Source organism: Schistocerca cancellata, chromosome 5 (assembly GCF_023864275.1).
Source record: "Schistocerca cancellata isolate TAMUIC-IGC-003103 chromosome 5, iqSchCanc2.1, whole genome shotgun sequence".
Classification (NCBI taxonomy): domain Eukaryota; kingdom Metazoa; phylum Arthropoda; class Insecta; order Orthoptera; family Acrididae; genus Schistocerca; species Schistocerca cancellata.
In genome coordinates this window covers 461623945-461650061 of record NC_064630.1, presented here as the reverse complement: position 1 = coordinate 461650061, position 26117 = coordinate 461623945, and the positions used below count along the sequence as shown (strand labels likewise).

At 43.6% G+C, this 26117-nt stretch overlaps 1 protein-coding gene across 1 annotated transcript in view; it reads right to left on the bottom strand.

Moving 5' to 3' along the window:
* The window catches only part of LOC126188602 (proton-coupled amino acid transporter-like protein CG1139), a 73864-nt gene that overhangs the window by 24894 nt on the left and 22853 nt on the right, over positions 1 to 26117 (bottom strand). The window contains exons 5-7 of the mRNA XM_049930204.1: positions 20311 to 20395; positions 12001 to 12273; positions 2255 to 2433 (exon numbers count right to left, since the gene is read on the bottom strand). Coding sequence (XP_049786161.1) covers positions 2255 to 2433; positions 12001 to 12273; positions 20311 to 20395 — 537 coding nt within the window. The remainder of the gene's footprint in view (positions 1 to 2254; positions 2434 to 12000; positions 12274 to 20310; positions 20396 to 26117) is intronic.

Below are 26117 nucleotides of genomic sequence, written 5' to 3'. Positions count from 1 at the left end.
TACAGACTCCTGATCCGGCAATCTGCTGGACATCGCTGTTGGGGCAGTGCCTGCAACCCATAGAGTGCTGTGTTCACATTCCTCATCATGCATGGGTGTACGCCTCAGTGCACCTTCTGCTGAGCCAGATAAAGCAATCCGTGTTGCAAGATGACGAACAATAAATGTGTTTCCTGAGAACGCTGCTTAGCTAAAGCCTTCGGGAATAAGGCAGTCACCCTCGCGGACTCCCTAATTGTAAGCTCAACATCCTACACATTGAACTCAACTACATCACCTACTCGGTTTCCAAAACTTGAACCTGAAGGGTGACCGCTGCAGTAATTTCAGAACGTTAGCGAATAGATTCTACGTTGAGATGATAATAAGCTGTGGCACAATTTACTTTGCTTCAGTGCATGTAGCTATCTTTATTCGACATCTCGCGATTGTTTCCGGATTCTGATTTCTGGAGGAACTCTGACATGGGTAGTTAAAATCCCGAGCACGTTGGCACTAGGCGAGGCAGTGAGAACAGCGTGGGTGGGTACACTGAGCGCAGAGGCTCGGAGAGCGGGTGATGTATCTGGAGAGTGAACGCTCTTCCCTGCTGAGAGTAAACGTGGAGCAGCTCCAGATGCAACTTTCGGAACAAATCATTGGCGATAGTAGGTGGAATGTGGTCACCTTTCGATGGGCCTGTAAATATGCTGATATCCATCGGAATAAAATTACTACACTAATGGTGTAGTACCCAATGAAAGTTTGACTGTTTGTAAGCACTTAAACTGTTCCAGATATAGCCTGGATGTCGTAGTAAACCGACGTGATGACCACAGACCACAATTCCGGTGAGGTGGTTTCGGTTTTTCTTTTTTTGCTTGAGTGATTTTTCTGGTGCTCACATAATTGATGGAAAGCAGTACACCAAATGAATAAGGTGCTTTTTCACAATACTTAAATTTGCTAGTTGTTGCCATTGTGTTGCGAATTAATCCGGCCGGCCGGTGTGGCCGAGCGGTTCTAGGCGCTTCAGTCTGGTACCGCGCGACCGCTACGGTCGCAGGTTCGAATCGTGCCCCGGGCGTGGATGTGTGTGATGTCCTTAGGTTAGTTAGGTTTAAGTCGTTCTAAGTTCTAGGTGTCTGATGTCCCATAGTGCTCAGAGCCATTTGAACCATTTTTGAATTAATCCGATTTACTGTGTTAAGTAAACTATGGTGTCCACCGTTGGTTATTGCTAACATACTATTTGTTATTGCTCTAGATGTTCGGTACAACTGTTGATTAAAGCAAATAATGTGCAAGGAACTTATGGTGATTAAATTGATCAATATACTTAATTGTGGGATCCTTTTATTGTTGATTAATAAACATTCCTGGAGATTTAAATTTTTTGACTGATATATGCTCATTCAGGGTTTTTGGTTGTTGTAAATGCTTAACAGGTTTCAGTTTGCACCAGCTATTGCTATGTGCTGAAATATCTGCTATTAAATTGATATGCCAACTGTCAGCCATAGAGGACTTGTGTATTAGTGATTTGAGCAGGTGCTGAATCTAGATTTCTGCCAAAAGGCCTTATTCTAAAGTAGAGAAACACACATTCACCATCTCCTCTGTATAGTGAGCAGCAGTCTATCCTTTTCCTAATACTGTCGTCATTCCAGCCCGGATTTTCCAGTGCTTGATTTTCCCAAAGGTCATAAAAGTTATAAGTGACCCGTTGCCATTATTTTCAAATTATTATGTTTCATTGTGATAGACATATACTATTTCAATCACTACAGTGAGCAATTCACTTCGCCTATTTTGTATACATAATCTTTCAGAATAGTTGACATTTGCAGAAGGTGCTGCCACTTTATCACTCAATACATAACATGAATGCTTTGTGTGTTTGAATATTCAGATTTCTAAACAGAAAGGCCAGGCAAGCAGATTGGAAACACAGACCCACTTTACGTAACTTGCATGCAAGCTGTGTTGCTTACAAGTCGTAAGTGTGCTTATCAGGACTTAACAGCATCATGGAAGTCAGTTAACTGTCTTATGATTCCAATTGCTTTGTGTAAAGTACGATACCTCCATCCTTCACTATTGATTGTCTATAATCTTTGTACTCACATAGCGTTATTATATCGTTACTTTATATATGAGAGGGCATTTTAAATTCAGGACATATTTCAGTATATGTACTTGCATGTAATGTGACTTAAAGGAATTACAATATGCATTTACTGGAATGGTGAATGGATTTTTCCACATTACTCACTTTTCCTCCTTGGGCAGGCTAAGCGTTATGCTTCCTTCTGCACAATCCCCATACTGCATGTAACCAAGGAAACCGGTTACAATAAACAGAGTGACGACGAGAACCATGGCAACGTTAAGCACTCCAAACGTTCCACGGAATTTCTTTGGTGATTTCATGCTGTTCTCTAGCGGCAGAATCTGTAAGTTTAAGATATGAAACGATTACACAGGGCACAAATGTTCCTAAATTACAGGTAATGAATCCGTTTTGGCTCCAATAGCTTCAAAATAATGAGCAGGTCTACTGTTTCATTGTTTTTTTTTTTCAGGGGGTGTTAGATGTCCTCGGCAAGATAACCTCCTTTATCTTTTTGTGCATTTCGGGAGGAAATCACTTTCTATTCATCAAACTGTGATTTACTATTTTCATTTTGTTCATGAACGGCTTTAGATCATGGTTTTCTAAACTGTTCTACAGAACACTGCTGCTTCGCAGGAAGTGAATAAGTACCCCACGAAAATCTGTTATTAACATGCCTTTTCTTTCTTCGACATTTCGACAGTACTAATTGCTTTTTAACATTTTATTATGATTTTTCTGTTATTAACGGTGATATAAATTTGAAGAGATTTCTGAATAATGTAAGTTTTTCTCATTTAAAAAAATATATTTATATTCGAAATAAACAAGGTGCTCCATCAGAGTACCAGAACTGTCAAAGTAGTCTGTCAGAGGAAAAGTTTGAAACTACTGCTTTAGGCTGGTGTTCGAGTGATTCCTTACAAAATAAAAAAAAGACAATATTTGCTTCGTCCTAATACAGGTGAGCTATACATTCATCCCAAAGACCTTGACTCTGACAGTGTGCAGAGTAGAAGCCTACCTTAGTGAATAATTTATTTTCGTATTAATCGATTCCATCATTAAAAGTCCTTTTGCTTATTGGATAAAACAGCTGATCGTTGCAGAAAATGTGTAAGCATCAGAGATATTTGAAAGAGGTTGTGATTAAAAAAATATCTAACGTTGTAACCTCTTATAAAACATTAATTCGCTACACAAAGTAACGGGTCATCTCTTGCAGTTGTAAAGTATCTGCACGCCATAGCAGCCTATTTATCTTTTCATTTCTATTATCGTAGTTTTCAGTGTTTATTATTGTGTTATTTTTTCCTCAGTAAAACACAGAGCTTTCAGTTCTTTGTTTATGAGATCATTGTCTGTCAATGCCCTGAGTAAATCGATTTCACTTGAACGACTGTCTGTACATTTTCAGGAAAGATTAGACAATACTTTGCAAAATACAGTGTTTGGTTCAAAACAGCTGGCAACCTGATGTAATGATAAATTTCTAATTCAAGATATTTTGATAGTCACCAACTGTAATACCTGAAAGAGGCACAAAATCAGAATGTTTTCTTCTGGGAATGGACAATTATAAATGATTTATGTTTTGCAATGGCCTTAGTTCTGTGTGTATATTCAATTAAAATACCGAGTAATTCGAATATAACGTAATTAATCAATTGTGCTGTTTGTAGAACAGTACAAAAAAATTAAGAAACTCAAAATAAAAATTGTCTGAATATTTTCAAATGCAGGAAGAGTTTCAATTTCAAACAATGCATGGGACTATAGTGGCATCAAGGGTACTGCCCATTTTCTTTTAAAGAACACCTGAGAAATGTGTAAGATTGATCGTTAAATATCGTGAGGATGGATGGGAACTACTTTTCCTTTACCAGAAGTAGAAGTATGAGTGAGGTATATTATGCCACTGTAGAGTACATTAACTCAAGCAGAGCACTACCTGTTGGTAAAAAATTGAAACATTTCTCTAATTTGGAATAATGTTATGTTTTTTTTTCTGTGAATCATATGAACTGAATTGTAATTCAAGATGTCATCAACTGAAAAAAGTTCAAACCACTTGGAAGGGACATAATACTTGCTTAAGACAGAGAAGTGGCAGTGATAGGTTATTCCACTCTGCATGCTCATTGCACTCCTAGTTAATAAATTACAATAATGAAGGAGAGAAATAATGAAGTGCAATGATATGTATCTGTATGTAGAGCTAAGACATCAGGGAATGATTTCCGTGGTACTAGAGGGATCTTTAGAGGGCAAAAACTGTAGGGGAACGCAGAGATTGGAATACATCCAGAAAATAATTGAGGACGTAGGTTGCAAGTAATACTTTGAGATGAAGAGTTTGGCACAAGAGAGGAATTCGTGGCGGGCCGCACCAAACCAGTCAGAAGACCGATGACACAAAAAAATAAAATAAAAATAAAATATGAGGAGTTTCATTAGAGTAAGTTCGGTGAAAACAGTATCATGATCCAAGAGGTAGATCACGAGATATTTCAATTTTAACTACGCACTGAAATTAGAACTGTTAGGTCCGCAGCGTACTGACCTCTCCACCGAGTGTTATTATAGTGATGCAAAGTTCAATTACGTGCACAGTTGGAAGCACAGAGCAGCTAAAACTGTTTCATAGGTAACAACAGGTAGGTTTAACAGGTCGATGTGTGCGACTGTGATTTAGGGATGTAGTATCTGAATCCAGGCCTGTGACGAAATTAAGTCCCACATCCCTTTTAGATTGCTCTTTACCATCAAATGCAAGTTATTCAATATTACGTTGCAGAGCGGGGTACTGGTCTGGTACTTGCTCTTGATGTAAACTGATGTACATAAAACGCTGCGACAAATTATCCGGGAAGGTCTGTCCAACGGAGGCTCTATTTTCATTTAGCCTCAGATTGATAAACCATATTCGTTAAATAACCGAGAGATGGTCAGCCATGTTTCAAGGTATGTGTGCATTATTTAAATGTGTTAAAGCGTCCTATACTGCATGTGTCAAAATGAACAAATGTTAATTTATTGTATCAGAAGGAGCTCTTAAATTGTGATGGTGAAGATGTTTGTAAACCAGAGGCCAAAAAAATGCAAAATAGCATATCCACGTAACATTTGGATGTTTGAGTATGTTGGTTCCTACTGCTTATTAGGATGAATGCGATCAGGTAAACGATGTGCCTTTCACGTATTTTTTTAAATCGATTTCCTTTGCAGCTGGCTCAGTACCTCTCAAACATCTATCATAATTCCAGCGTATTGATATTACCTAAGCATATCTCTAAATCTTTCGCCTTCCTAACTTCAGTCTTATGGCTATGGAACAATCAGCTCAGTAATGTACATGTGATCGAACCGCACGCAGCCGGCCTGAGTGGCCGAGCAGTTCTAGGCGCTACAGTCTGGAATCGCGCGACCGCTACGGTCGCAGGTTCGAATCCTGCCTCGGGCATGGATATGTGTGATGTCCTTAGGTTAGTTTGGTTTAAGTAGTTCTAAGTTCTAGGGGACTGATAACCTCAGAAGTTAAGTCCCATAGTGCTCAGAGCCATTTGAACCATTTTTTAACCGCACGCTCCGTTCAAGAGAAAAGTAAAGGTTTTTATATTCCGCTAATGCCTCCTTCCTGTCAACAGTGAACTGATACCTTTAGCTTATAGACGACACCTCTTATTTGATTATTTTTATCCTTAACATTGCTATTATTCACCTAAAGGGCCAACGTTACGGAAGAACTCTGACGTCAGAGGACGTGCGGAAGACGATCCCAGGAAGGACAAGAAACAAATGATGTCAGATGAACATGTGCTCAGAAATGTACGGTGTCAAGTGGTAAAGGCCATTTCATTCATGCCATGAACACCCAGCCTGTACATTCCATGCACGAAACTTTGTTTTTAAGTTGATCACCTCGTTAACATTTTCTAGGGGTACATCGATTCCGTTGTTTGCCTTGCATCCAAGGGGAGTCACCCGGAACCTCGATAGGAGCCAGACGACTGGAGCTATTTTTATTTAATTTCTGAGAGTACTTTTCCCAAACAAAGATAGAAAGCACTAGTGTAAGTGTTATCTATGCGCCAGAGAACAAAGTTGATGATGTGCTCAATATATATTGTACTATGTGGAAATGAGAATTGATTCATGTACACAAATAAGTAGAAACGCAAAGAACTGGATTCCTGTGAGCTGGACGGAGAACCCATCATGTGGAAGTTACTTCATCCAACATCTCAGGCAGTGTGTCCTGCAAGAATAGCAGAACTACCGTGCCTGCAAGGTTTCGTGAAGGAGCAAAGGTCCCCTGACAACAATAGCCGCGTACACACTGGAGCTGAACTGGTTCTGATGTGTCCTCGTCACCATGTCAGAGGGACCAGTACAGCCCATAAATTAGTGTTATCTAGGTTGGTGTCTTCAGCCAGAACATGCTATAAGGTAGTTGTACGATGTCGGTAAAATGGCACCTAGCACAGTACCCACGCATGACAAGAGGTGTTTTGATAAAGCATTATTTGTTGCTTATCATCTGCATCTTGACTCATTTGTGCTGCATGAATAAAGCAGATTTTTGGTAATTTATCCAATATCATAAACAGTGTACCTGTACTTCGTTTAATCAATAACACTGATCTGATGCAGCTACACACACAAGTCTCTCCTGCTGTACTGTCGTCGTTTCTGCATAACTACTCAGATCTACATTCATTTTAACCCATCTACTTTAGGCGAGCCTTGTCTCCCTCTATAATTTATACCAGACTCATCCTGCTCCCGATACTTCTCCACTGCCGAATTACAGGGTGGTTACAGTTAAATTTTCGTTACCTGACAAGGCTTCCATGATAAACAAGTGATCGTAGGACAATGAAACTTTGTCGAAACATAACGAGTGAAACATTGAGAGAAACACATTTTTATTTCCAGAATGAAATATTCACTCTGCAGCGGAATGGACGCTGATATGAAACTTCCTGGCAGATTAAAATCGTGTGCCGGACGGATGCTCGGCCTTGGGACCTTTCCCTTTTGCGGGAAATTTCTCTACCGACTGAGCTATCCAAGCAAGACTCACGACCCGCAATATCCTTTCCTCCAGGAGTGCTGCTTCTACAAGGTATGCAGGAGAGCTCGTGCGTAGTTTGGAAGGTGGGAGACAATGTACCAGGGAATTAAAGCTGTGAGGACAGGTCGTTAGTTGTGCTTGGGTAGCTCAGACGGTAGAGCACTTGCTCATGAAAGGCACAGTTTCCCAGTTCGAGACTCTGTCTGGTACGCAGTTTTAATGTTCCACGAAGTTTCACATTTTTGTTTCGACATGAGAGAGTAACATTTGTTAACTGTGTACCATGTTTTCGTTTCAGATTACAATTGTTGCTCAGTGTGACGACTATCCGCATCCACGAAGCCAGGAAACGTATTAGAGTCTGGTCTACCACTGCCCGAAACATCTGAGGTGGAATGTCTGCTGCCTCCAACGCTACGTTCATCTTCATCCTCCAACGTCTGTTAGTGTCTCGCTGATAAACCTTTTCCTTCAGATAACCCCACAGCCAGAAATCAAACGGGTTCAAATCTGGTTATCTCGGTGACGTGGCCGTTTGGAACAATCGGACAATTCGGTACTCTTCAAATGTATTACCGACTAACCGAAAGATTTCACGAATAATGTGAAGTGGAGCTCCATCGCTGCAATTCGTTAGTCCTTGGAGTACGAGTTCCTCAAAGAGAAAATGGGTCAGTTGTGGCTACAGTAACTTCTTCAATAATTCGTTTTACAGAAGTTCGAAATTTAGCTCTAACGTCTTTGCGAGATTCTTTTAATAGTTTCCACAACGAAACCTTTTCTCGAAATCTCGCAGAAAACCCTAAGAGAATTTTGTCACATGTAAAGGACACAGCGGTAGGTGGTCAAAACCTTCACTGTGCAATAACAGGGGTGATGTCACCGATGATAGTGCCGCTAAAGGAGAGCTACTAAACACGGTTTTCTGAAACTCCTTCACCAAAGAAGACGAAGTAAGTATTGTAGTATTCGAGTCTAGAACAACTACCAAGTTGAGTAGCTTAGAAGACACCCTCGCTGTAGCAAAGCATCTTAAATCACTTAATAAAGGAACGGCCTCCAGTCCAGATTGTATACCAGTCAGATTACTTTCAGAGTATGCTGATACAGTAACACTATACTTAGCAATCATATAGAACCGCTCACTCGTCGAAAGTTCCTTACCTAAAGACTGGAACGTTGCACAAATTGCACCAACTCCCGGGAAAGCAATACTGTGTTTGAGTATTATGAATCACCTCGAAGAAAACGATTTATTGACAAATAGTCAGCATGGATTGAGGAAATATCATTCTTGTGAAACAAGAAGTCCCACGAAGTAATGAGTGCTATCAGCAGGCGATGTCAAATTGACTCCATATTTTTAGATTTCCAATTGGCTTTTGACATCGTTCCCCACGAGCGACTTCTAATAAAATTGCGTGTCTATGGAGTATTGCCTCATTAGTGGTATTGGACTGGAGATTTCTTTTCAAAAAGATCATAGTTCGTAGTACTTGACGAAAATTCATCGAGTAAAGCAGAAATACGAGATATCTGATGATTCCCAAGGAAGTGTTATAAGCCCCAGGCTGTTCCTGATCCACATAAATGATTTAGGAGACAATCTAAGGAGTGTCCTTAGACTGTTTGCAGATAATGCTGTCATATAACGTTTAGTAAAGTCATCAAATGATCAAAACCAAATTCAGAATGATTTACACGAGATACGTGGTGCAGAGAGTGGCAATTGACTCTAAATAATGAAAAGTGTGAAGTCATCCTTATGAATATTAAAAGAAATCTGCTAAATTTCGGTTATACGAGAAAGCATGCAAGTATAAAGGTTGGAAATTCAACTAAATTCTTAGGTATTACAATTACGAGTAACTTAATTTGGAACGATCACATGGATAACGTTCTGGGGGAAGCAAACCAAAGGCCGTGATTTATTACCAGGACACTTAAAAAGTGCAACAGGTGAAACACGTGCACTTCATTCACCATTCAGCGCTCGTATTTCATATTTCTAATCCCAGCATTCTGGTACTCGGTAAAAAAATAATTGAGGTAATATTAATAATTTCTATGGGTTGCCTGATTTATTTGACGATTTTTACAGCTTGTCTCACACTGACCTGTGAGAGGAGCTTGGCGCTAGAAATTTTCTTTATTTATGGGCGAGGGCAGCAGTCTTTTTAGCAGCCATGATGGCTTCCCGTTTCCCGTCCCTTTTCCGATCGCCTGGGTAGCACGTAGTGTCGTTTGAACATTCAGTAGTGGCCAAAGTTTCTCCTGTTCTCAGCCCCCTAACCTGCCTTACCAACCTTGTAAACGCTATTTCTGCTCAATTTTAACGTCGCGAGGTCACCTCCCTGTGAAATTCCGGCCCTATGATTGGCCAGTTCAGGTGCGCGCCCGTTTTTCGCTGGTGGGCACCAACCGCCCCCTGCTGATGGGTGGTGGACAAAGGGCACTAGTTCAGTTCTAGTGTGACCGAGCCGGAGACCGGAGGTGCCGCTTCCAGGAGATGAAGTTCGGTAAGCATGAGCGCCGGCGTGCACCGTAGATTCGCGCCCTGCGGCCCAGAGGGAACCTGATAGGTCGTTGTGAATAGTTTCGCGTCTTGCGGGTTTTATTGCTTTAGTACAGGAGGCTACCGAGCGATTCACGCACAGTAGCATCTTCTTAGTCTTTGGCTAATTCCTGGTGATGCTCGTTGCACGCCTGCATCCCCTTCCTTTACTAAATGAGATTCTATGTGATAATACGGCGATCGTTACTAAAATTCTTTTCCTCCTGCTATCGTGGCGTGTTATGAACGTACGTGAGGGCAGGCTGCTGAACTCGAATCTTTCCCCCCCCACCCCCATTTGTTTGTATTATTGTTCGATTCTCAACTGTGTAATAAATGAGTCCGTAAATCTTACATTCTCTCTCTTTCCTTACGTGAACTCACCCCTAGTGTAACAGAATAATGCGGAACTATAACGGTTGCTATAAGGTCGTGCAGGTCTCGCGCCACTAACGATAGTATAAAGATTCAATGTCGCGCGCCTGGCACGACCATTGCATGCATGGCACCGATTACAGTAGTAATCATGTTCAACTATTCCCCATTGATAAACTGGGATGTGTTCACGGCTCAGTGTGAGTACGTGAGCACTAAATCCACTTGATGTGGTGGAAGTAGTGGCCTTTGTTTTGCCTTGCTGGTTTAGACCAAAAAAAAAATATCAAAAATCACAGCCCCTACCTGTAAAATAAAAACGAGCCACCGCTTTTAAAGGTCTTCTAAAGAGAGTCCTTACACCACGCTTGTCCGTCCCCTTTTCGAGTTGATGTGCCGTGTGGGATCCACATCAAATGGGACTGACGGAGGTCATCGAAAAAGTTCAAAGAAGGGCAGCTCGTCTCGTATTGTCGCGAAATAGAGAGAGAGTGCTACGGATATATGATACGTGATTTCGAGTGGCACTCATTACAACAAAGCCGTTTTTCGTTGCGGCAGGATCTTCTTGTGCAATTTCAATCACCAATTTGAAAAAAATATTCTATTGGCATCTATCTACATAGGAAGAAACGATTATCATGACAATATAAAAGAAATCAGAGATCGCACAGAAAGAGTTAAGTGCTCGTTTTTCCCGCTCGCCATTCGAGAGCGAAATGGTAGAGAAATAGCATGAAGGTAGTTCGATAAACACTCTGACAGGCCCTAAATCGTGAACTGCAGAGTAATCATGTAGATGTACGTAGGTGTTGTGCCCCAACTGGCCGTCGGCATCTGCCAGGAACAATTCCAAAATCGTCAGTTACTTCGAACTTCCGAATCATCATGACCTCTCCATATTCCGTTAATGCGTCGATACTAGAGAAGAACAGCACCACGTTTGCTGTTGGTTTGGTCAAACAGGTTTAAGAATAAAGCCCTGCTCATCTTGTTCACACACATGTTGACAGTCTTCAACTTCAACGCACACTGATGCTTGCGTTTCGACCCTACGTCGCTCTTCCTTTACCGGCGCTTTATTGCAAGTCACGACACTAACATTAGTAACAACGCAAATCCGGCAGGGCACGGTCGGAACATCAATCCTATAAAGTTGGACAAATAATTTTCCGTCTACAGTGATTCAAATATCGAAAATTTAATAATAACCACCCTGTAACTGTCAGTGGTCAAACTGGGTCAAATTAAATCAAACAATAGTAGCTCTACTCATTTCAAGAAAGTATGGAAGGTATCTGTCCGCCCTCGTGGTCTCGCGGTAGCGTTCTCGCTTCCCGAGCACGGGGTCCCAGGTTCGATTCCCGGCGGGGTCAGGGATTTTTCCTGCCTTGAGATGACTGGGTGTTGTTGTGTCGTCTTCATCATCATCATTCATCCCCATTACAGCCGGAGGAAGGCAACGGCAAACAACCTCCATTAGGACCTTGCCTAGTAAGGCGGTGCGGGTCTCCCGCATCGTTCCCCTACGCTCTGTAAAGAAGCATGGGACTTCATTTCCATTCCATGGAAGGTACCTACTTTAAACCCGTAAACTCGAATCGCCTTCCACAACTAATTGTTGCTTAAAGTCACATTATTTAATATCGCCATATGCGTTAATCCTCTTATCTTTGAAGCTTCTTGGCAGATTACAACTGCGTGCCGGACTTAGTCTCTAACTTGGGACCTTTTCTTTTCGTGGGCAAGTGCACTACTGACAGGTTCCGAGTTCAAGTTCCGGTTAGCCATACATTTTTCATCTGCCAGGAAGTTTCAAATCAGCGCAAACTCTGCTGCAAAGTGAAAATTTCATCACGTATTTTGCTGGCCAATATATTTTCTTCATAACATACTTACAACTCCAATCGCCTCTAGTGAGAAGAGAACCGTTCCGATGAAGAGAGGAAATTCTTCGAACGTTCCAAATGGCTGTTTGTCGTCGAGAGTAGGCGAGCCGATCACCAGGTAATAGAAGGTGATACCGAATCCTGCTACCGTCAGGAGGCTGGCCAGCGTTGTGAATGGAGCCAGGAGCTTCAGGTTGCGCACCATGTTTATCAGTATGAGTGGCAGCAACAAAATCAACATGTAGATCCTCAGGTCCAGCCCACTGTAGTACACGTCCACAACCTGTGAGATTATAGGATTAATTGTAACTTAACGTATAGTCACTGTACGAGCAATCGTTTCTTATGTAGCTATAAATGTATGAACTGTGCCAAAATAAGAAGTTATTACTTAATTACTATCGAAGTAGTCATTACTTTCACTGACGTATTATCTTACAATGAATGACACAAACACACACACACACACACACACACACACACACACACACGCGCGCACACACTCACCGGCGGTCAAAACACAGATAAAGTGAATTAATTCCCAAAGACAACAAACAGGCAGGCCGCAAGCTACGATGGAGAGTCACTGCCTGTCCAAAGAAAACGAGTCGAACGCCTGTGATAAAGGCTAGCAAGGTCTGTGCAGCGTATCTTGACCACAGGGAGAGCTGGCTAGAGATGACAGCGCGGTCGTTTGGGACGGAGCACAAGCTCACATTACGAAAGGATGGTGAAGGAAATCGGCCGTGCCCTTTTCAGAGAAACCATCCCCGCGTTTTCCTGAGGCGATTTTCGGAAATCACATGAAACATAAATCTGGATATTATAAAGTAGTACTGTACTGGAGCTCAATACGTCGCTTCAAAAAAAGTCATACAGCCGGTGAAGAACGAATTTATTATTCATGTAGGTCATATGACGCATTTCGGATTTATTTCCATTATCAGATATGGTTCAAATCGCTCTAAGCACCATGGGACTTAACAACTGAGATCATCAGTTCCCTAGACTTAGTACTACTTAAACCTAACTAACCTAAGAACATCACACATATCCATGCCCGAGGCATGATTCGAACCTGCTACCGTAGCATCAGCGCGGTTCCGGATTGAAGCGCCTAGAATCGCTGGGGCACAGCGGCCGGCCATTATCAGATATCCATGTTCACAGAGGTTCACAGGATACGAGCGTTACTGTATGTACTTGTAGCCAAGCAGACAGTTGTAAAATGTAGGTATAGTGACGCCCGTATCCTGTGATCCTCTGTGCACTTGGATATCTGATGATGGAAATAAATCCGAAACGCGTCAAGTGAGTAATGTGAGTAATAAAGTCCACTTTTACCGCCTGTGTGACATTTTTTAAATGACCAATCAGCTTCAGTATAGTAGTGCATTGTAATATAACGATGATCGCCTGGCTCCTACGAGATTTCAGGTCTCTATTATATTGCTAAATCTGGATGGTCGGACGAGGATTTGAAGCATCATCTTTTCGTGGCATCGCTATGCTGAGTGGTCCCGTTCCAGTTCTCCCAGTAGGAAAAATCCAAGGCAGTACCTGGTTCTTACGCATGGCAATCAGAAATTTCTGACCAATCAGGGAAGAGTTACTAGGAAATCTTTTTTATCTGTTTCTAATTACATATCTGTTGCATTTCAGAACTTTTTTGCTGTTGTGTGTTGACTGATTCAATGTGGGCGTTCCAGACAAGTTGCAACTGCAACCAAGACACTCTGCCTTTCAGAGGTAACGACCCGTTCCAGAGTCTTATGCACTGACCAACACCTTCAATCTGTCATTACCTGATCAAGCGTTTTAGAGCCTTCGGAAGTTCTTATGCACGTCTCGTTGGACTAACACGTGTGGATAAAAATATTTTGCGAAGGATTAAAGATTTATTCTGCAATCAATCCCTAGGCCGTGGCTAAACCGTTCTCCACCATATTCAATTCCCCAGGATAGCCAGTCCAGTAAGGTGCACGCGGAAACCTTTAGGGAGGTAGGCTACACACTCTAACACCTTTGAAGCTTTGAGTCGAGAGAGGAATCTGATACCTCAGTTTCTACGACTTTTGTTTGCAAAACGGAACCTTATCACAGATATCTACGCAGTAACGTGCAGTAGTCTCTCACTACAATGTTACAGATATGCTTAGGATTGAGTACAAGAGATATGTGGGTCACTTAAGGACTCTCGTATCTCTGAAGTGTTCCTTAAACTGTTGTTACACAGTTCACGGTCTTTCTGAAGGTAAATGTCACCCATAGCGTACAGTAGACCAAAAAACGGCTGCATATGAGCAGACTGTAGCCAGTGATAGGGAGTGGAAAACGTACCAGAGGCACAATTTCATCCCATGACAACCCATGCGACAATGACCACACCTCTTTCTGGAACTGTGACCTATTGACAAACTACGTACGTCCTCTAAAGTGTTTTGAATCCTTAAGGACCTGCACGACGAGCGTCTGTCAACCTGCACAATAGCTCTTGAGTCCAGGCAGCCTATTCCGTCGCTTCGAGCATCCAATAGCGATTTTCGTGCGCCTCTATGCGTCACCGAACGCACAATCCGATGCACTGAGCGGGCTACCAGTTGCAGGTTGCCCGTCTATTGGCTTTCAGGGGCGAGACAAACCTGATGTCCAATATTTCATATGACTAATGACCGAATTTACGCTAAAGGATTAACAAAATAAATGAAGTATTAGAGTTAGAACTTGTGTCCATGTCTTGAGAAAGTGTCACTCACTGCGCGCAAATCACCCAGATTTTGAGAATGGGACCATCCAGAGACTTCCGACAAACTTTTCCCACAGTTTCAAATCTTTTCGAGACTTTTCCTCGCTTAAACTCCCGACAAAATGATAAACGGAAGGAAGTTCATCTCTTAATATACACTCCTGGAAATTGAAATAAGAACACCGTGAATTCATTGTCCCAGGAAGGGGAAACTTTATTGACACATTCCTGGGGTCAGATACATCACATGATCACACTGACAGAACCACAGGCACATAGACACAGGAAACAGAGCATGCACAATGTCGGCACTAGTACAGTGTATATCCACCTTTCGCAGCTATGCAGGCTGCTATTCTCCCATGGAGACGATCGTAGAGATGCTGGATGTAGTCCTGTGGAACGGCTTGCCATGCCATTTCCACCTGGTGCCTCAGTTGGACCAGCGTTCGTGCTGGACGTGCAGACCGCGTGAGACGACGCTTCATCCAGTCCCAAACATGCTCAATGGGGGACAGATCCGGAGATCTTGCTGGCCAGGGTAGTTGACTTACACCTTCTAGAGCACGTTGGGTGGCACGAGATACCTGCGGACGTGCATTGTCCTGTTGGAACAGCAAGTTCCCTTGCCGGTCTAGGAATGGTAGAACGATGGGTTCGATGACGGTTTGGATGTACCGTGCACTATTCAGTGTCCCCTCGACGATCACCAGTGGTGTACGGCCAGTGTAGGAGATCGCTCCCCACACCATGATGCCGGGTGTTGGCCCTGTGTGCCTCGGTCGTATGCAGTCCTGATTGTGGCGCTCACCTGCACGGCGCCAAACACGCATACGACCATCATTGGCACCAAGGCAGAAGCGACTCTCATCGCTGAAGACGACACGTCTCCATTCGTCCCTCCATTCACGCCTGTCGCGACACCACTGGAGGCGGGCTGCACGATGTTGGGGCGTGAGCGGAAGACGGCGTAACGGTGTGCGGGACCGTAGCCCAGCTTCATGGAGACGGTTGCGAATGGTCCTCGCCGATACCCCAGGAGCAACAGTGTCCCTAATTTGCTGGGAAGTGGCGGTGCGGTCCCCTACGGCACTGCGTAGGATCCTACGGTCTTGGCGTGCATCCGTGCGTCGCTGCGGTCCGGTCCCAGGTCGACGGGCACGTGCACCTTCCGCCGACCACTGGCGACAACATCGATGTACTGTGGTGACCTCACGCCCCACGTGTTGAGCAATTCGGCGGTACGTCCACCCGGCCTCCCGCATGCCCACTATACGCCCTCGCTCAAAGTCCGTCAACTGCACATACGGTTCACGTCCACGCTGTCGCGGCATGCTACCAGTGTTAAAGACTGCGATGGAGCTCCGTATGCCACGGCAAACTGGCTGACACTGACGGCGGCGGTGCACAAATGCTGCGCAGCTAGCGCCATTCGACGGCCAACACCGCGGTTCCTGGTGTGTCCGCTGTGCCGTGCGTGTGATCATTGCTTGTACAGCCCTCTCGCAGTGTCCGGAGCAAGTATGGTGGGTCTGACACACCGGTGTCAATGTGTTCTTTTTTCCATTTCCAGGAGTGTATTTTAGCTGTTCATGAAGTAAAACTTCAGCATCAGGCATGATTTTTTAATTTATTCTTACTACTACTAACTGTATTCGCTTCATATTTTGCAGATACTACTCGCATGTAGCACTGAACGTAACTGAAAAATTATGTCACCGGATAACTCATAGTTCGGACATAAACAGCGAGATCCGTGAAAACCTAGGTGTTGTTTAAAATGGAGCTCAAATTACCCAAACTGTAGTCATCCGGTGTTGGATAACAAAATTTGTAGTTTCAAACTTTTTCTACACTTGGAGAGTCCGACGATTTGCTGCACTGTGACTCTTCCACAAGCTATTACAACATGCGGTGTTCTATCAGAGACTCCTGTTTATAGATCGTACTTTCCCACGTTACTTGACGCCGGCGGCGACTGTTTACCCCGATAGTGGCGCGCCGTTGCCGTGGTCAGACGTGCAGAGTCCAGGAGGTGCATTAGCTCGGAGGTGCACTATCCAGTGCGTTTCGCATCCAGAGATGAGTTACGCTGAACAACTGACACTGTGTTTGAACTTTTGTAAGCGTCGTGCTACGCTGTGTTGCTATGGCGGTGTCAGCTGGTGTGCTTAAGGTATGATAGGGTTTTTAGAAACTTTTTTAAAATTTCCCGTCTCCTTCATGCACGGGATGGTTTATTGTCGTAATTTTTTTCTTTCAGTTAGTCCCACCTCTCATCCACCTGTCATTCCTTATGATTTTATGACGGATGGGTTTTATACGAGGGTGAGTCAAATGAAAATCTTAAATATTTTTTTAAATATTATTTATTGTGTAGAAGTGGTACAAAGCTGTATCACTTTTCTACATAATCTGCCCCACGCTCAATGCAAGTCCTTCAGCGCTTACAAAGTGCATAAATTCCTTAAGAAAAAAATTCTTTTGGTAGTACGCGCAACCACTTATGCGACGCGTGGCGTACCTCTTCATCTTTCGTCCCATTGCGTCTCTGAGTGGTCCAAACTTATGGAAATCACTTGGGGCAAGGTCTGGTGAGTACAATGGATGAGGAAGACACTCAAAATGCAGGTATGTGATTGTTGCAACTGTTGTATGGGCAGTGTGGGGCCTTGCATTGTCATGCTGCAAAAGGACACCTGCTGACAGCAATCCACGTCACTTTGATTTGATTGCAGGATCTGTGTATGATGCACTGGTGACAGTGGTACCTCTAGGAGTGTAATGCTCCAAAATGACGCTTTTTCGTCCCAAAAGAGAATCAGCATAAACTTCCCTGCTGATGGATTTGTTAGAAACTTCTTTGGTTTTGGTGATGAGGAATGACGCCATTCCTTGCTCGCTCTCTTCGTTTCCGGTTGGTGGAAGTGACCCCAGTTTTCGTCCCCAGTAACGATTCTTGCAAGGAAGCCATCACCTTGTCGTTCAAAGCGCCGAAGAAGCATCAACACGTCGTTCTCTCATTTCAGGAGTCAGCTGCCGTGGCACCCGTCTTGCAGACACTTTGTGAAACTGGAGCATATCATGCACAATGTGGTGTGCTGCCCCATGACTAATCTGTAAACATGCTACAATGACATTCAGTGTCACTCGGCGGTTTTCCTTCACAATGGCTTCAACTGCTGCAATGTTCTGTGGAGTCACAACTCGTTGTGCCTGACCTGGACGAGGAGCATCTTCCACTGAAATCACACCATTTGCGAACTTCCTACTCCATTCGTAGACTTGCTTCTGTGACAAATATGCATCACCGTACTGAACCTTCATTCGTCGATGAATTTCAATAGGTTTCACACCTTCACTACGCAAAAACCGAATAAAAGAACGCTGTTCTTCCCTGGTGCAAGTCGCAAGTGGGTTGGCCATCTTTATACTGATACTGCGACGGTATGTGTGCATCTACACTATGCTGCCACCTACAGGCCATTCTGCACGCTGTTTGTAGCACGCTTACCAACTTACAGGATAACGGCGCGAAATTTCGATTTGTTGTCACAAATTTAAGGTTTTCATTTGACTCACCCTCGTATCCAGTTACTTTTGCGTAAGTTTAATATACGTTGTTGTTTATTTCGTCAAGTAGTTGTGCAGGATAGGACCATGCCTCTCGCTGTATTTGTTTTTAGTGGATTGTTTTATTGTTTTGTCGACAGTTTGATGTTGCCCCAGGAGAGCCAAACTCGTTATTTGAATTGAGTAACTTTGTAATCCAGATTGGTTTTCAATTTACCATAATTCAGAAGGGTTGTTGTACCAGGCAGACAAAGTGGAATGGAATAAATTTTAAAATGTGGTTCTCCTTTCGTAAAATTTGTATGGATTACAACTGAAATCCTGCCTGTCTAGTTATAAAGAAATTATCAGAACAGGGAGAATCTTAGTGTTAGAGATAATATTTTGTATAGAGATTATACATATCCTTAATAACATGTTTGCGGCGAGACGTCTGCATCTACGTGATTACTCTGCTGTTCACAATAAAGTGCCTGGCAGATGTGGATGGAACTGAACAACAGGTAATTTATGGAAAGTTGGTCATAGTAGGTGGTCCATTCAGCAGTTACACCACTGACCGCAATCGGAATTGGCAGACGTGCATGTCCAGTATCACAGCCACAGCCAGGCTAAACAAGTCCAAACCTGGAACACGCTCGTATATTGATATCACACATTCCAATCTTGAAGTTTGGGCAACCAGTCACGTCTTGCTAAATACCTGATCTGATCATCAGTAGGCATTTATTGGACATACAGAAATAGTTTCTCAGCATAGTAAAGGAACTCACCAAGTGATCGATTCACTCCGAGGATTGTGGAAAGGCACTGTCGAGGTACCACGTGCCAGTCCATTGGGTGTCCCGATAATTATGGTGAGCGTCTATGAATAGCGACAATGAAGAATACCTGTCATCTAGAGCTCTAACTGGCTGAGCAGTGAATATAACACAGGCGACACCAATATCGGACTGTGGTTGATGTGTGCTGCACCATTTACGGAGAGCAGATAGCTAGCTGTGTTGTGTGGTCCATGTGAGACGTCTTGGGCCACCTGGTTGGCAATGATGTACATGCAGTGATCACGCACGTCCAAAGGCTCCCCTTCTGTATCACTGTCAGCTTTTAATGACATTATAATAGTCCAGATTATTATCAGAAGTGATCAAGCGGAAAAGTCATTAATCCGTCTGTTCTTCCGACTATACTGACCAGGTATCGCAGTTTCAGATTCCTCATACCATACAATTGCTTTAGCTATTCATACATATACTTTATTCCGAACAAGCTTCTCTCCGTTGTTCGTCGGTATTCTCTTACTTTTGGATGAGTTGAGCATTTATAGTCCTTATCTCAATTCCTCTGGTTATTACTGACTGTGCACGCTATTTAGACAGTTAACATTTCTAGCACACTGGAATTTACTTTTGAACGCAGCAATTAATTTTAAAAAAATGATGCTTCAAAATATTGGATATTTCCACTTTTTTAGAGATGTGGTGTACAATATTAAATCGTGCTGCACCTTGTTTATGGGACAGAGTAAGAGAAACCGTATGTTCAAATGGCTCTGAGCACTATGGGACTTAACATCTGAGGTCATCAGTCGCCTAGAACTTAGAACTACTTAAACCTAACTAACCTAAGCATATCACACACATCCATGTCTGAGGCAGGATTCGAACCTGCGACCGTAATAGTCACGCGGTTCCGGACTGAAGCGCCTAGAACCGCACGGCCACCGCGGCCGGCAGAAAACGTATGTATATGGAGTAAAGAACATGCTCCTCAAAAGGCAGCTTATTGCTGAATTTTGCGAAAATGTATTCCACAGTGTATACCTAGCGGTGCTTCTCTCTTTTGCTTAACTATTACACTTCGATCATCAGTGATGAAAGAGCTCTTCTTCGTGCTCTACATATGGGCAGAACGGCCAGCGGACGCGATTAAGACATCATCTATTACTATTTTCTTATTTTACAGCATCCAATATTAAACAAGACATTGACATGTACTTACGTCCTTTATGTTGGTGCTGATGAACACCACGTACACACAGCAGCTTCCCAGTTGTAGCACTAACATGAAGCCGTTCACAACATGCCTGAAATATGTTTGGAGCATTAGAGACAATATCACCACTTTTACAGTGTTAGGAATAAAAATATTTGTTTTTTCTCCTGTACTTTTATGACTATCCAACCAGTGTTTGACCTATATTTTCAACACTGTCTTGAAATTGCCATGCCAACATAAATTGCTTTCTGCAATTTCGTTATTCTCTTGCGTATGTTGTGAATTCTGTAAGTCTCAAATGTTCCCGTTACAATTTGTGGCAGGAATTCGTTGTTCTGTGCTGATGTCAAATAAGTTAGTTCACAACGTCAGTAACTGCTGGACGAGACCAGAGCCCAAGAGGCAGCAACTGCCGTCCCCTCTGTTTAGACAGACATAACGTAAATGTACGAATTAGTAAGTTACTGTCATTTGGACGAATGAGTGGGTGGTTTATAACGAATTCGTTGTAGTGAAATAATTAACTGTCCCCCACTTCCACTTCTGTCTCATTAAGTGTGAAGTCTATAGCATTTATTCAGATCAGTAGTACTGTTGCCAACAAGGGCAGGAAAGCTGCTTCAGAAGTCTTGGTGCAATAAAAGGGGCACCAATTTGGGCTGTTATGCAGAGGGATACCAGGATTCCTGAAAGCCTAATGCCAATGATGCATCACATAATGTGCACCCGCTGCTTTCGGCAAAACGTGACCACGTCTTGGCAACTTCGTGACATACTTTGCTTTGGCTTGGGTAAGGTAACAGTGGGGGTGGTACTTTCAGGTTACCCTTGCTTCAGTTGGCAGCCTGAGCTAGGTGGTGGACAAGCCGCTCAACAAATTTGAAAGAACAAACTGTAAAGTCGCCACTAAAATGGTTCAAATGGCTCTGACCACTATGGGACTTAACATCTGAGGTCATCAGTGCCCTGGAACTTAGAACTACTTGAGCCTAACTAACTTAAGTACATCACACACATCCATGCCCGAGGCAGGATTCGAACCTGCGACCGTAGCAGTCGCGCGGTTCCGGACTGAAGCGCCTAGAACCGCTCGTAAAGTCACCACTGTCTCATTGTTTACAGTTACCCAGTTCCTCTCAGTCAGTCTGTATCGATACCGCCGCGCCTACATAAGTGCAGTTTTTCCGTGAGGTGAGACCTTCTCATCATAACTTTGCCTTGCTGTATACTCCATCCTTTACACTACTGCTTGGGGTGACTAACAGTAGCAAAGCTGTTGGTTCTAGGTTTTTTATATATATATATATATATATATATATATATATATATATATATATATATAACTTTCAGGAAACATTCCTCACACACAAATAAAGAAAAGATGTTATGTGGACATGTGTCCGGAAACGCTTAATTTCCATGTTAGAGCTCATTTTAGTTTCGTCGTCCACCTACGCTCAATGGAGCACGTTATCATGATTTAATACGGGATACTCTACCTGTGCTGCTAGAACATGTGCCTTTACAAGTACGACACAACATGTGGTTCATGCACGATGGAGCTCCTGCACATTTCAGTCGAAGTGTTCGTACGCTTCTCAACAACAGATTCGGTGACCGATGGATTGGTAGAAGCGAACCAATTCCATGGCCTCCACGCTCTCCTGACCTCAACCCTCTTGACTTTCATTTATGGGGCCATTTGAAAGCTCTTGTCTACGCAACCCCGGTACCAAATATAGAGACTCTTCGTGCTCGTATTGTGGACGGCTGTGATACAATACGCCATGTTTCCTGAAAGTTTGGCCGTACCTTTTTGTAACACCATATATATATATATATATATATATATATATATACTCCTGGAAATGGAAAAAAGAACACATTGACACCGGTGTGTCAGACCCACCATACTTGCTCCGGACACTGCGAGAGGGCTGTACAAGCAATGATCACACGCACGGCACAGCGGACACACCAGGAACCGCGGTGTTGGCCGTCGAATGGCGCTAGCTGCGCAGCATTTGTGCACCGCCGCCGTCAGTGTCAGCCAGTTTGCCGTGGCACACGGAGCTCCATCGCAGTCTTTAACACTGGTAGCATGCCGCGACAGCGTGGACGTGAACCGTATGTGCAGTTGACGGACTTTGAGCGAGGGCGTATAGTGGGCATGCGGGAGGCCGGGTGGACGTACCGCCGAATTGCTCAACACGTGGGGCGTGAGGTCTCCACAGTACATCGATGTTGTCGCCAGTGGTCGGCGGAAGGTGCACGTGCCCGTCGACCTGGGACCGGACCGCAGCGACGCACGGATGCACGCCAAGACCGTAGGATCCTACGCAGTGCCGTAGGGGACCGCACCGCCACTTCCCAGAAAATTAGGGACACTGTTGCTCCTGGGGTATCGGCGAGGACCATTCGCAACCGTCTCCATGAAGCTGGGCTACGGTCCCGCACACCGTTACGCCGTCTTCCGCTCACGCCCCAACATCGTGCAGCCCGCCTCCAGTGGTGTCGCGACAGGCGTGAATGGAGGGACGAATGGAGACGTGTCGTCTTCAGCGATGAGAGTCGCTTCTGCCTTGGTGCCAATGATGGTCGTATGCGTGTTTGGCGCCGTGCAGGTGAGCGCCACAATCAGGACTGCATACGACCGAGGCACACAGGGCCAACACCCGGCATCATGGTGTGGGGAGCGATCTCCTACACTGGCCGTACACCACTGGTGATCGTCGAGGGGACACTGAATAGTGCACGGTACATCCAAACCGTCATCGAACCCATCGTTCTACCATTCCTAGACCGGCAAGGGAACTTGCTGTTCCAACAGGACAATGCACGTCCGCAGGTATCTCGTGCCACCCAACGTGCTCTAGAAGGTGTAAGTCAACTACCCTGGCCAGCAAGATCTCCGGATCTGTCCCCCATTGAGCATGTTTGGGACTGGATGAAGCGTCGTCTCACGCGGTCTGCACGTCCAGCACGAACGCTGGTCCAACTGAGGCACCAGGTGGAAATGGCATGGCAAGCCGTTCCACAGGACTACATCCAGCATCTCTACGATCGTCTCCATGGGAGAATAGCAGCCTGCATAGCTGCGAAAGGTGGATATACACTGTACTAGTGCCGACATTGTGCATGCTCTGTTTCCTGTGTCTATGTGCCTGTGGTTCTGTCAGTGTGATCATGTGATGTATCTGACCCCAGGAATGTGTCAATAAAGTTTCCCCTTCCTGGGACAATGAATTCACGGTGTTCTTATTTCAATTTCCAGGAGTGTATATATATTGTGTGTGCGCGCGCGTGCATCAGTATATAGTTCATTTAATTTCAAGGCATTCTTTTCCCACAGCTAGGTACTTATGTAAATATACTTAATACTTCTACTTTAGCAGGCGTTTCGACTTGTCAGCTGTTGCGTGTTTTCAGATGCCTCATACTTATGTCCTGCCAGTCTTGTTCCGTTAGACCTTTGCTTTCCATGGCTTTGGGTATGGTCCTCCTCCACGTTGCCCACGGCCTCCCTAGACTCCTTGTCCCTGGCGGAGACCAGATGAGGAAACAGTGCGTCCATCGTTGTTCTTCTATCCATCGGACGTGTCCATACCACCTCAGTGTTCGAGCATCAGTCGTATTTGTCACTGGTTCCACAGCATCAATCTCCATTCTTACATACTCGCTGCTCAGTCTATCCAAACGGGTTGCTCTCATGTTCCGCCGTAGCCCGTACATTTCGACAGCCTCTGTTTCCTCGCTTCTGTGTCCAACACTCAGAGTCATGCGTCAGAATGCTTTAAATCACAGCAAGTAGCACTACTGTATTTATTCGTCTGGACATGTACAGATACCATTTAATGACCTAATAGCCACCATCGTTCGACGTTTCCTGTGGGAAATGTCCACGTCGCACTGTCCAGTCTTGTAGATTAGTGAACCAAGATATTTTTACAAATTTTCACGTTTCTTAACCGGCCAAACTCAAAATCCAATTCCTCGCCTTGCCCGTTTCCAACAACAATATATTCTGTTTTAACCACATTTACTCTTAGTCCCCATTGCTTATGAGTATTAATTAATTTTATCGTTTGATACATGGCATCGTCCTGATCCAGAGCCATAAACACTTGTGTGTCGTGAAACAGTAATAAATGTAACCTTTTATGCTGTACTGCCACTCCAAAACTTCTGCAGTGTCTATTCCAGTAATTCCAAGACCAACTTCTAAATACAACCTACATAAGGCTGCTGACATAGAACATCCTTGTCTGAATCATTCTCTTGTTTTAAAACTTTACCGATATCTTACAACCAACCTTCACAACTGCCTCGCACTGGTGATACATCCTTTTCACCAACTCTATTAATGCACCATCCACTCTAACTGTAATATAAATAACATAGTTCCAGTAGGTCAGTTTCAACTGTGTTCTCATTGATAAAGGCACGTATAATATCCTTTTACCTGTCTTTCTCTCATAAATACAGTTTATTATTGTGCCAAGTAACGGCAGTGGGAAGGAGATACCTTATCTCTAGCATTTTACTGTCAATAGGACATCCACTATCAGCAAAATTAAGAACAGGAACATCTCCAGAAAGTAGGCAAGGAGGTCTGAACTGTTTGTGCGAGGCATAAATTATATGTCTGTGAATTATTTTCATGCGCATGGCAACATCTTGAAAGACTATACCTCTCCCTCCTCTCCCCGTCCTACCCCAGCCGCTCCCCTCCTACAACCATTCGCCTCCTCATCCCTGCCATAGCGCAACCTGAAATGTTTACTGCAGCCTCGGGTATCTCATAAAACGTAGTTTTCTCGGTTTTGTCCCTGAATCGTCAACCAACATTATAATAACTTTTTTATTTTCATTTATCTTTTCATATGTTAATTAAAACCATTCCATTCGTTCTTAGATTATCAAACACAAAGGCCTTCAATTCCCGTTCTGTGGCGCCTGGCATCCTGTTCATTAATTTACAGGAGACCATCAAATAACAGGAATAATGAGAAAAGTATTCCTTGAGGCACTTTTCATATCTACTGCTAAAGTACTGTGTTAGCCAGCACCTGGGCAAATACCTAACATAGTTTGTGTGGTATTTGTAATCACCTTGTGCTTTTTTTTATTTTTATTTTCATGTAGTCGAACATTAGTTTCAGCTCGCGTTGCTACTCGCTAGATGACCACAGTTTACGTGCAATAAACAGATTTCGTTTTGCGTATTATAGTGGAACAATACTGGTTACCTTGCCAGCGCCAGATATTTCAGTGTTTCAAATGAAAATAAAAAGAATACTGTGACAGTTTGTTTTTATCCAGCAGAATCAACGTTTACCCAAACTGTTTAATGGATAAGTATTTTTCTCCAGACAGGTCTGGCTGTATACCTGTACGATCTTAAAATATTCAGGAAAGAAAGCACACAAAGTAGTTAACTACACATGAATTCAGACTGTCTCAGTATAGGGCACAAATGAAATTACATCTGCAATGAGAAACTAATTAAATCTAATGAAAGAAGGTGCAGAAAATTTCAGATTATAGCTCCACAATGATGGCAGCTGGTATGAGCTACAATGAAAGCTCAAATGTATTTAAAGAAATTTAGCATTATGTCCCAATACGTGGGCATATCTATTTGCTCGTGACAGGGTTTTTGGCCGTACCGAAAAAGAACTAAGAAAACACGAAATACATTTCGAGAGAAAAATGTTGTGCGGCACCAGGGCAGGGCCGGGAGCAAATCTCTCAACTGGACGCCGTTTCGGCCACTTGCGGACATTTTTGGGAAAGATTGGCTGGGTTAA